This window comes from Peromyscus maniculatus, chromosome 1, assembly GCF_049852395.1.
Source record: "Peromyscus maniculatus bairdii isolate BWxNUB_F1_BW_parent chromosome 1, HU_Pman_BW_mat_3.1, whole genome shotgun sequence".
Lineage (NCBI taxonomy): Eukaryota > Metazoa > Chordata > Mammalia > Rodentia > Cricetidae > Peromyscus > Peromyscus maniculatus.
This window is the reverse complement of record NC_134852.1, coordinates 180,984,944-180,997,943: the sequence shown is the minus strand read 5'-3', so window position 1 is coordinate 180,997,943 and position 13,000 is coordinate 180,984,944. Positions and strand designations below refer to the sequence as shown.

The window sequence follows — 13,000 nt, the reverse complement described above, 5'->3', positions numbered from 1 at the left end:
TCAGTTCTAATGTGCTTCAAATATCTTGGGTGTATGGCTTCCATTTTAATATTTCTGTGAAGAATGTCACTGAAATTTTGATGGCAATTGAGCTGATCTGTAGATCACATTTTGTTATAGTAATTTTCATAATATCCTGTCAATCCATGTAAGCATGGATTTTTTTTTTTTCATCTTCTAGTTTCTTCTATAGTTTTTTCCCGGTATTTGAAAACTATTGTTATTATTATTATATGTGTGATACATGTGAAAGCATTGCATGCCACTGTGTGTGTGTGTGTGTGTGTGTGTGTGTGTGTGTGTGTGTGTGTGCATGTGATACGTGAGTGTGGGTAAAAGTCAAAGGGTGACTTTAGGAGTTGGTATCTGCTGCGTCTGAGGGTTCTGGGGATTGAACTCAAACCACCAGGCTTGAGTGACACCTGCTTTAACCTGCCGAGTCATTGCTCCTAGCCCAAGATTTACATCTTAGCCTTGTCTTTATAGATATTACAGATAGCCTCTTCAAAAATATTTTCATCTCAAGGAACATAGTAAGATACCTTTTATGACACATTTGTATAGCATGCTTTACAGGCAAGCTAAACTTTTGCATTAATGGATAACATTGGCTTTTCAATCTTTAAAATGAAAAATATGTTGCTATTTTAGTACTCTATGAATATATATGTATATATATATACACTTTTATGTGTCTGTGTGCCATGTATATTCATAGGTGCCCATAAAGGCTGGAGAGGGGATTGGATCCTCTGGAACTGGAGTTACAGGCAGTTGTCAGCCGCCTGACACAGGTGCTGGGTCTAGAACCTGGGTTCTCTGCCAGAGCAGTGTGCTCTCTTGACATTGAGCCATCTTTCCAGCTCTGAATACACCTTTAAGAGACAAAATAGTATGTCAAGGAAGTAAAAAGCTAATTCTGTAGCTCGCTCATCTTTGCTCCGGTCCCGCATTTTATGAAAATCTGTTTCATCGTTGGCACAGCACTTACTTTAAACTATAGTTGTTCTTTGGTTCTTTGATGCCCTTGGGAAAATGGTTCCACAAGCTCCACACATGCTGAAGTACATAGGTGCTCAAGGATCATAAGTAAAATGAGGTAGAACTGCTTGTGACCTATGCATGAGTGTGTGTGCGCATGCCCGTGTGTGTGTGTGTGTGTGTGTGTGTGTGTGTGTGTGTGTGTGTGTGTGTGTGTGTGTATCCCACATAACTTGGATTATCTCTATATTATATACTGTAAACGCTGTATGAAGGTGTTATTCTACATTGTTTAGAGAATAAAGAGAAAAGAGCACACATGTTAGTGTACAGATGTGAGTACTTTGTAAACATTTTCTGTCTGTAGTTGGTTAAAAGACAGTTATAGAATCTGCAAATAGGGAATCTGTGAATATAGAGGACCAGTTATTCTGTTATCAGTAGTGTAAATGAGATATGGTAGTTTTAATTTAGCATATGTTAAGAAATAGGCAAATTTTCTGACATATTAAAATCTCATGTTTTTTCTTTCTGTTTTCCTTTTTAGGCTTCCTAACCAGGTTTGAATTGATACAGCTAGTGTCTCCAGGTAATATGCCCATAAACCTACCTCTAAACCAGCCATTTCACTTTGAAGGAATGGGGACAGGATTTCAGTTTTCTTTATGACTGAATCATTTTTAATGATATACTCTACACCATCATCTTTGATAGGTATAAAGAATTTCATCAATTTACGTGTGTGTGTGTGTGTGTGTGTGTGTGTGTGTGTGTGTGTGTATGTGTGTGTGTGTGTATGTGTGTGTATGTGTGTGTATGTGTGTGTGTGTTTCTGAGGACTGAATCCAGGGCTTCATACATGTTAGGTAAGCACTGTACCACGGAGCTACATCCCTAGTCTTTTAAAAAATGGTTTTAATTTTGAGGCCAAGTCTCATTGAATCACTTCGGCTGACCTTGAGCTCATAACTTTTCCTGCCTGAGTCTCCTGAGTCACTGTGATTACAAGCAGGCACTCCCATCACTGACTACTTGTGTATCCTCACAAACTATGAACAATGCAATTATATAGTATTTTGGGTTTTTGTTTCCTTTACCTTGTTACCAGAGTTAATATATTTGTCATTTTCAATAGCTATCTATTTTCATCGTATTATTATCCTTAAATTGTCATTTATGTTTTCTTTGTCTTTCCCATAACCATGAAAATTCTTTTTCTTTCCTCCCTTAATATATTTACAGAGTAGAATTCCCAGACTGAACTGTGCCTTGTGAGCCTGGGACAAACTGGTTCTCAGTAGAGCATGCCTGCACTCCTCATATCTTAACTAAACTGAACATTATCATTTGAATTTATTACTTTTGAATTGTACATTAGTTTAGATATGTTTTACCATATTTTTATGACCCCTTATTTTTTTTTTTTAGATCTGATGTGTAATTCTAAATTTAAAGTTTCCTTCTTAAAGGTTTCAATTTTTCCCATATTATTATTTGTTTTTTCCTTCTGGCCATTGTTTTATTGATATTTTCTCAAGGGAGCTTTCTTTTTTTCCTTGAGAGTTACTGAGAAAAGAGCAGTGACCTGTATAGAAGATGTCTCAGCTAAAAGGGGGCGGAAGGTTGAGTAGGGGCTTTTTATGAAGGTTGTGGATCTACCTGTAATTGGATCCCTGTGGCAGGTAAGGGGCCCAAGAAAGGGTGTAGAGCTAGGCACATGCTCCTTGGTTCTTTAGCATAGGTAGCCTTGGAAACAGATAAGAACACTATACTCTAAGAATATAGAGATACTAACAAGCACAAGGCTCTGGGTTCGGTCCTCAGCTCTGAAAAAAAAAAAAGAATATAGGGATAAACCTTCAAATTATTGCAGTATGAATGTAGTGATAGACAATTATTATGGTGTGAACTAGTGATAGGTACTCCAATATTTTGGTCTGAGCATCTATAGGTGCTCAACTATTATGTATGTAGGGAGAAGTGCTCTGAATGTGGGCACAGATGTAATCTGAATCTAGGTATAGTCATTCAGATACTACAGTGTGAATCCAGAGATAAATTCTCGAATTTGTGGTGTGAATTTATAGATGGACACTCAAGTGGTACTGTGTAAATCTAAGGATAAACATCTGAATGTTATGGTGTCAACCTAAGGATAAACAAGACACTCAGATACCACAGTGTTAATCTACAGATTATGATGTGAATCTAGGGATAGAAACTTGAATATTATAGTATGAGTCTATCCATTCAACAATTACTTGTTTTAGTAAACAATACAGAGCAACGCCTCCTACCTGCTATTCAGAAATTCTCACTGAATGGCTTTTTTTTTTTTTTTTTTTTTTTGGTTTTTTTATTATTATTATTATTATTATTTTACAACACCATTCAGTTCAACATAATAGCCACAGAATCCCCTGTTCTCCCCCTCTCGCCCACCCCTCCCCCCAGCCCACCCCCCATTCCCACCTCCTCCAGATCAAGGTCTCCCCCGAGGACCGGGGTTGACCTGGTAGACTCAGTCCAGGCAGGTCCATTCCCCCCTCCCAGACCGAGCCAAGTGTCCCTGCATAAGTCCCAGGATTCAAACAGCCAACTCATGCAACGAGCCCAGGACCTGGCACCAATGCACAGCTGCCTCCCAAACAGATCAAGCCAACTGACTGTCTCACCCGTTCAGGTGGCCTGATCCAGTTGGGAGCCCCTCAGCCTTTGGTTCATAGATCCTGTGCTTCCATTCATTTGGTTATTTATCCCGGAGCTTTATCCAACCTTGGCTTCAACAATTCTCGCTCATATAAATCCTCTTCATACTCACTAATTAGACTCCCAGTGCTCCACCAGGGGCCCAGCCGTGGATGTCTGCCTTCAGATTCCTCAGTCCTTGGATGGGGTTTATGGCATCACTATTTGGGTGTCTGGCCATTCCATCACCAGAGTAGGTCAGTTCCTGCCGTCTCGCGACCATTGCCAGCAGTCTTTTGAGGGGGTATCTTTGTGGATCTCCGTGGGCCTCCCTAGCTCTCTGCTTCCTCCCCTTCTCACCTTCCCATGTGGTCTTCATTTACCATGGTCTCCTATTCCTTGTTCTCCCTCTCTTTTCTTGATTTAGCTAGGATCTCCCACTCTTTCCCTCGACTGTCGCCCTTCATTGTTCCCACTCATGACCAGGCTATTCATGTAGATCTTGTCCATTTCTCCGTGTCTTTTTTGGGGTCCCGTTTTCCAGGTAGCCTCACTGGTGATGTGAGTAGCAGTCTAGTCATCCTTGTTCCACTTCTAGCATCTTCCTATGAGTGAGTACATACCATATTTGTCTTTCTGAGTCTGGGTTACCTCACTCAGGATGATTTTTTCTAGATCCATCCATTTGCCTGCAAACCGTGTGATGTCGTTGTTTTTCTCTGCTGAGTAGTATTCCATTGTGTATATGTGCCACAATTTATTTATCCATTCTTCAGTTGAAGGGCATCTAGGTTGTTTCCAGGTTTTGGCTATTACAAACAATGCTGATATGAACATAGCTGAGCAAGTGCTCTTGTGGTATGATTGAGCATTTCTTGGGTATATGCCCAGGAGTGGTATAGCTGGATCTTGGGGGAGATTGATTCCCAATTTTCTAAGAAAGCGCCATATTGATTTCCAAAGTGGTTGTACAAGCTTGCATTCCCACCAGCAGTGGAGGAGAGTTCCCCTAGTTCCACATCCTCTCCAGCATAAAGTGTCTTCAGTGTTTTTGATCTTAGCCACTCTGACAGGCGTAAGGTGGTATCTCAGAGTTGTCTTGATTTGCATTTCCCTGATGATTAGGGAAGTTGAGCAATTCCTTAAATGTCTTTCAGCCATTTGGGATTCCTCTGTTGAGAATTCTCTGTTTAGTTCTAAAGCCCATTTCTCAATTGGACTGTTGGTCCTTTTGATGTCTAATTTCTTGAGTTCCTTATATATTCTGGATATCAGTCCTCTGTCAGATGTGGGGTTGGTGAAGATCTTTTCCCATTCTGTAGGCTGTCGCTTTGCCTTGTTGACCGTATCCTTTGCTCTACAAAAGCTTCTCAGTTTCAAGAGGTCCCATTGATTGATTGTTTGTCTCAGTGTCTGCGCTACTGGTGTTATATTTAGGAAGTGATCTCCTATGCCAAGGCGTTCAAGACTATTTCCTACTTTTTCTTCTAGCAGGTTCAGAGTAGCTGGATTTATGTTGAGGTCTTTGATCCACTTGGACTTAAGTTTTGTGCACGGTGACAGATATGGATCTATTTGCAGCCTTCTACACGCTGATATCCAGTTATGCCAGCACCATTTGTTGAAGATGCTTTCTTTTTTCCATTGTACACTTTTGGCTTCTTTGTCAAAAATTATATGTCCATAGGTGTGTGGGTTAATGTCAGGGTCTTCAATTCGATTCCATTGGTCCACATGTCGGTTTTTATGCCAATACCAGGCTGTTTTTATTACTGTAGCTCTATAGTAGAGCTTGAAGTCGGGGATTGTGATGCCTCCAGAAGTTGTTTTATTGTACAGGTTTCTTTTAGCTATCCTGGGTTTTTTGTTTTTCCATATGAAGTTGAGTATTGTTCTTTCCAGATCTGTGAAGAATTGTGTTGGTATTTTGATGGGGATTGCATTGAATCTGTGATAGACAATTATTATGGTGTGAACTAGTGATAGGTACTCCAATATTTTGGTCTGAGCATCTATAGGTGCTCAACTATTATGTATGTAGGGAGAAGTGCTCTGAATGTGGGCACAGATGTAATCTGAATCTAGGTATAGTCATTCAGATACTACAGTGTGAATCCAGAGATAAATTCTCGAATTTGTGGTGTGAATTTATAGATGGACACTCAAGTGGTACTGTGTAAATCTAAGGATAAACATCTGAATGTTATGGTGTCAACCTAAGGATAAACAAGACACTCAGATACCACAGTGTTAATCTACAGATTATGATGTGAATCTAGGGATAGAAACTTGAATATTATAGTATGAGTCTATCCATTCAACAATTACTTGTTTTAGTAAACAATACAGAGCAACGCCTCCTACCTGCTATTCAGAAATTCTCACTGAATGGCTTTTTTTTTTTTTGACAAAAAAAAAAAAAAAAAAAAAGGACAGGCTAAAACCAGGCCATTGAGTTTTTTTCCATAAGTTTTTTTTCTTGTTTGACCCAATTTTATGTTCAAGCATATAACCCTGTGAACTGTACTAATTAAAAAAAAAAAAACCACCCAATGTAAAACCACCCAATGTAGAAATTTCAATTAACACATGATTATATAGATTAAAAGTAAAAAGAACCCATTCATTAACGATGCCTCACAGATACTTTATTGGCAATTTGCTGTTTGTTTTTTTTTTAGACTTTTAAAAAATGCACTTAGTATATTATGTATTGGCATATATACCTAACTCCAAAGTGACACACACCACACCTATATACAATTGTCTATCCTATACATAAGATATTGTGTGTAAATATATTGAATGAAAACATTTTATAACTTACTTCTTAGATTTTTTTTTTTTTTTTGGTTTTTCGAGACAGGGTTTCTCTGTGTAGCTTTGCGCCTTTTCTGGGACTCACTTGGTAGCCCAGGCTGGCCTCGAACTCACAGAGATCCACCTGGCTCTGCCTCCCGAGTGCTGGGATTAAAGGCGTGGGCCACCACCGCACGGCCTACTTCTTAGAATTTTATGTGTTAAAAACTATTACTTTTTTTTTTTTTTTAAAGTCAAGCCCATGCTGGCTTTGAACCCATGACCCTCCTGTCTTACCCTGCTGAGTGCTAGGATTCACAGGTCTGTCATGTGACCACATATCTGTGTGTGAGGTGATGAGAAGAGTGGCCTGACAATGAAGAGATGAAGACTGGGGAATATTCGAGCTGACAGCAGACATACCGTTTATAACTCACAAGTTAGCCACGGCAAACTGGGCGCCTTGTTGTGCTTGCTCGCTTTCTGTCCACAGCCCTCAGATTTCGGACTGTGATTTCAGTGGCACTCAGTTTGAAGGACTGAAAATAACAGTTTCACTCTGTGTCAGGTACTGTGCCTATTAATCAGTTACTTACTTCAACATGGCATATGGCAGCAGCAGTGGTCCTTGGTGCTAACTGGGTAAAAGAAATTTGCTTAGAGTCTCCTGTAGGGTCCTATGGACCATTTTTGAGTTCTCAGAGACCAGTTCTTTGACTAGCTGACCCATGACCTCTTTGTTCTGCTGTAGACGGTGCATTCTTGTGTGATAGTTTTCACAGCGTCTTTAGACGCACAGTCAAAGGCCATTTGAGCATCAGGTTAGGGATACATTAGTGATGCTCAGGTCTGCTTGTAGCTTACTGTAGTGACTAGAGAGAGTCAATGACTTTGCTCCCAGTAGATGAAGACCAGCCTCTGATTGTCAGTTCACAAAAAATGATGGACACAGGGGGGCAGTGTAATACTGTTTGACTTGGGAGCTTGGCGCTTTCTTTTCATTAACCTTCTCTTTGGCAAGTCATATATAATCAATATAACTGTAAAATCTCCCTTCCCTGGGCTCCTGTGTGCTGAGTTAGAGCTCAGTTTTCCACCACAGTCAGTAATGGTCACTAGAAGGGAGTAAGGAAGATGGCCTGCAGACATGGCTTTGAATTTCTACTTTGCCATGTGGCATCATGACAGCTACATGAAACTCTGAGTCTCAAAGAGAACCCAATGAGCTACTCTACCTGGAAGCATGGTGTTAACTGTGCTATGCTCTAGAAATGCAAGGTAGTTTTCAAACTCGTGCTGATACTAAACTTTTCTTTTCTTATAGTCTTATTCATTTCCTTTTGGGGAAGAAGTTGTTCGCTGACACACTGATGATGTCATTGTCTACATCATCAGCCAGTTGAGAACTCCACTTTCTTGACCTGTAAGATTAGACAGTCTGAGCACTCTCATATTTATTGTCTAGGCTCTGTAACATCTCATTATGTGCTGACATTTCCATATTGGCTACAATTTGGGTTACTGAAAAATGACCAAATTCGGGAGATGGTTTTAAGACACTTTGTAGCCTTCCAATGAGTTTTCTAACCCCATTTCAGTCTTATCTTACTTACTTTTCTGTTGTAATAAAATCTCTGACAAAAGCAATCCATGAAGGAATGATTTCTTGGGGCTTACAATTCAAGGTTATAGTAGATCGCTGAAGGGAAGTCACGGGGTCAGCTGGACACATTGCCTCTATAGTCAAGAAGCAGAGAGTATTAAGTGTTCTTAACCACTGAGCTACATCTCCAGTCCTCCAAACACATCACTTTAAAAACTTTTATCCTTTTAATTTATGTATATATCTGTATCTGTGTAAATATATGCTATGGATGTGAGTACTTGTGACAGCTAGAAGATGGTCTTATCCTCTTGAGCTGGAGTTATAGGCAATTGTGAGATATCCAACGTGAGTGCTGGGAACTAAACTGGAGTCCTCTGGAAAAGTAGGAAGCTATCTTAACCACTGACTCTCCTCAGGTCCACCCCAATGTAACACTTTGAAATCATACTCTTCCATCCCTTGTCTCCAAAGTCTCAAGTCCATCTCATAATGCAACACAGTCTATCTTCAGAAGTTCCCTTTGTCTTTAACAATTCCAAAGTCTATGTCTGAGACTCAAGGCAATCTCTTAACGATAAGTCCCTATAAAATAAAAAACAGGTTGTACACTTCCAACATAGAATGACACAAAATAAACATTCTCATTTCAGAAGTGGAAGCACCAGAGTATGGGAAAAAATGATCAAAGTGAGACCAAAATCCAGCAGGGAGGACTTCAAACCCTGCAGCTCCACGTTCCAGCATCTGAGCACATGATGAAATGCGTTGTGCTCCAAGGGGCTTGGGTAATCCCATCCCTCCAGATATGTAGCCTGTAGCACATATAACTTCTCTGTTAGTTTGATTCCACTCCATGCACACAGTGGCCCTTGGTGGGTGTCCTACATCCATGGCCTCTCCAGTATCTTGGGATTTGCATTGGAACTTAGTCGTCACATTTATAGCTTCACATTTATAATGGTCTACTGGGCTATGTTTATAGTATCAGAGGACTTTCTAGCCCAGAGTTCCAAACCCTTCTACATTCATCCTGCAAACTCGTTTCAAATACTCAAGAACCACATAATCATGTTTATGATATAACAACTCCACTTCTGGTACCAATGTTCTTTCTTCCTTTTTGTGTTTCTGTGATAAAAATATCCTGACAAAAGCAACCTAAGGAAGGAAGGAAGGGATTGTCTGGAGGCTCATAGTTTGGGGGTGCAGTCTATCATGGTGGGGAAGTCAAAGCAGCAGGAGCTTGTGGCAGCTGGTTACATTGCATCTGCTAGTCAGGAAGCAAAGGGTATGTGGTGATTTGTATGAAAATGCCCCCCATGGGCCCATAGGGAGGGGCACTAGTAGGAGCTGTGGCCTTGTTGGGGTAGGTGTGGTCGAGGAAGTGTGTCACTGAAGATGAGCTTTGAGGTTTCAAATGCTCATGCTGGGCCTAGTGCCTCTCTTTTTTCCTGCTGCCTGCTGAGATGTAGATCCCTTAGCTACCTCTCCAATACTATGTCTACTTACATGACCCCATACTTCTTGCCACAATGGACTAAGCCTCTAAATGTAAGCAAGCCCCAATGCTTTCTTTTATAAGAGTTGTTGTGGTCATGGTGTCTCTTCACAGCAATGGAACTTTGACTAAGATGGGGTGACTTATTCATGCTGTTGCTCAGTCCCCCCCCTTTTTTTTTTTACTTATATAGCCCAGCATCCCATCTAGGTAATGAAGCCATCCATAGTGGATGGATCTTTCCACCTCAATTAAGGAAATCAAAATAATTCTTCACATATATGCCCAGAGGCCTATTTTCTAGGTAATTCTGGATTCTGCAAATTGGTAAATAGTGCTAACCATCATAAATCTGTTCTTGGTATTCCAGAGACAGTGAATTAGTTTGTCTATACTTCTCTGGCTTCTTGTTTTTATTTATTTAAATTCTTGGCAAATATATGAATGATAATTTAATAGCTATAATTTTTGGATGTAGTGACAAGAATGATCCAAAAACCTATGAAAGGAAAGGGAACAAAAGAAAAGCCTAGTGTGCAGTGTGATACGCATGTGTCTTGGATGTATGTTTATGTAGGAATGCAATGATGCTAATATAGATTAGAAAGTGTGGGGCCGTTGTTAGAACGGTTGCATGGAGCAACGGTGATGATGGTAGATGATGACTTACACTCTTTTTGGCCAGTTTTTACACAGTAGACCAAGGGGCTATGTCTTAGTTCGGGTTTCTGTTGCTATGACAATACCATGCCAAAAGCGATTTTGGGAGGAAATGGTTTATTTTATTTTATACTTCCAGGTAACTGTCCATCATGCCAAGAAGTCAGGATAGGAACTCAAGGCAGGAACCTGGAAGCAGGAACTGATACAGAGGCCATGAAAGAGTCCTATTTACTGGCTTATTCCTCATGGCTTCCTCAACTTGCTTTCTTATAGCACTCAGCACCATCATCCCAGGACACTGTCTACAGTGACCTGGGCCCGCTCACTTCAATCATCAATCAAGAAAATGCACACAGGCTTACCCACAGGCCAATCTAGCACTCTTGGCCTGCAGTAAGTTCTCAATGACTGTTTTTTGAATGTGTGAATGTAAAGAAGTCATTGAAGAATGAATGGAGAGCAAGAATTAAAAAAATTTTAGAGAACATTTGGTCTTTGTAACTTGTTTTAACAGTTGTGGAAACTGAATTTCAAAAAGGGTAATTGTTTTGTTGAGTGACTGATAGAAGTAGGAACTTAAGTTATCTCATTTTAATTTATATTTCTTCATGAGTACAGATCAGAATTGTTTCCAGCATCTCCATTACGTACTAGGCATTCTTCCACAGGTTTGGGAGCAGTATCTAGGACATTTAAATCAAAGCTATCATTTGATAAGAGGGAGCCAGCCATTCAAGGACTTGGGGAAGGACTGTTAAGGGGAATGCAGAGAACAGAGAGATGGGTGTGGGATGCATACCTGTAATCCTAACACTTGGGAGGTAGAGGAGTTCAAGGCTATCTTTGGTTGTATAGCCAATTCAAGGCCTGTCTAGACTACATAAGGTCCTGTCTCAAGAAAAGCAACCAACTAAACAGAGGAAGAAACCCAAACAGCTCTAGAGGTGACTTTGATGTGTCTATGGTATGGCAAGAATGGCTCCAGGGACAAACGGACATTACTAAAATGTCATTAATGAAGTAGCAGCAGTGATTAGAGGCCTGATTTACATAAAACCTTGAAAACCAATTAAGGTAACAGGTTGTATCTTACTAGTGTTTTGTTTTGTTTTGAGAGCAGGCCTTGGTGTAACCCTGGTAGTCCTGGAATTTGCTCTGTAGATCACGCTGTCTTGAACTCACAGATATCTACCTGTCTCTGCCTCAGGAGTGCTGGGATTAAAGCTGTGCACCACCCCGCTGGGTGGTACATGGGTTTTATTCTGCTATGCAAAGCTAATGGAAGATTTTAAGTTGACTTCATAGTGAACCTTGAAAGAACAGGATCTCAACCATGTGAGGAGCACAGCTCAAGCTGTAGAAGTGTTTTGTAGAGAGGGGAGATGCCTCAGCCGGTCCACTGTGGTGGAAGCTTGTCTGCTAAGGCAGGAGTGGAGAGAAATGACATAGACCCAAAATAGAGAATACCGTACTCTGTATGTTGATCCTTACTTCCATATTGAATGCAATAAGTATGATGAAGAAACTAATCCACCCTATCATTTGATAGAAGGTCATTTATTGTCTTCTATAGCTACAAAACCTAAAATTTACCCTCATCAAAATTCTCCTCCCAAGAAACCAAACAGCCACCAAGCAGAAAAGCTGTCTATTTTATTAGCTGTAGTGACTTCTGCTGGTGTTCTGGGTAGGGGCCACTCTCAGTTCGAACTGATGATGGCGCGCCTGTTGTGCTTACAAGGCTGGCTTGGATGGCAGCTTTCCTGTCCATCAGCTCAATGGATGACTGTAACACCCCAGATCATTTTTGGTAACGAGCATTCTCTTTAATATACACTTTATCATAATTATCTTAGTTAGGGTTTACTGTTGCTGTGAGGAGACACCATGACCATGACAACTCTTACAAAGAGAACATTTAATTGAGAGGGCTCATATACAGTTTCAGAGGTTCAGTCCGTTATTGTCATGGCAGGGAGCATGGTGGTGAGCAGGCAGAGGTGGTGCTGGAGCTGAGACTGCTACATCTTGCAGGCAATAGGAAATCAACTGACTCACTGAGCGGTATCTTGAGTATAAGAAACCCAAGCCCACCTTCATAGTGACATACTTCCTCCAACAAGGCCATACCCACTCCAACAAAGCCACACCTCCTAATAGTGCCACTCCCTCTGAGATTGTGGAGGCCAAATACTTAAAACTACCACAACAATGAAATATGATTTATAGTTAACATAACCAACCTGGACAGGTCACTGCAGAAATCGGTATAATATTCCAGCTTCAGTGTGAGGGAGAAAGAAGGAAAGCGGCTTATAATGAAACAGGATTGTAGATGTAACCAATCGTCTTTTTAAAATAAGAAACACAGAGCCAATGTAAAAGAGAAAGCCAAGAGGTCAGAGCTCAGAGATAAAATCTTACCTCCTGCAGTGCTCCTAGCTTCCCCGAGAGAGAGCTTTTTCCTGTTTGTCTGTCTTTAAATAGTCTTTCTGTTCTGCCTTCTCATTGGTTGTAAACCCAACCACATGACTGCCTTGTCACTGCCTGTAAGTACCGCCCTCCAGGTCTTAAAGGCGTATGTCTCCAATACTGGCTGTATCCCTGAACACACAGAAATCTACCTAGCTCTTCTAACCACCACACTCTTGCTATGGCTCTAATAGCTCTGACCCCAGGGCAACTTTATTTATTAACATAAAATTAAAATCACATTTCAGTACAAATAAAATATCACCATATTTCCCCTTTTCTATTTTAATAAA

At 40.5% G+C, this 13,000-nt stretch overlaps 1 protein-coding gene across 14 annotated transcripts in view; it reads left to right on the top strand.

Annotated features, from left to right (window-relative positions):
- Spata6l (spermatogenesis associated 6 like) overlaps positions 1-13,000 on the top strand; it is a 73,823-nt gene that overhangs the window by 24,860 nt on the left and 35,963 nt on the right. For all 14 annotated transcript variants that reach the window (XR_013048013.1, XR_013048012.1, XM_076561874.1 and 11 more), the window contains one exon: positions 1,529-1,570. Coding sequence is in view for 11 of the 14 variants with exons in the window: in XM_076561874.1 (XP_076417989.1) it covers positions 1,529-1,570 (42 nt within the window). In the remaining 3 variants the exon portion in view is untranslated. The remainder of the gene's footprint in view (positions 1-1,528; positions 1,571-13,000) is intronic.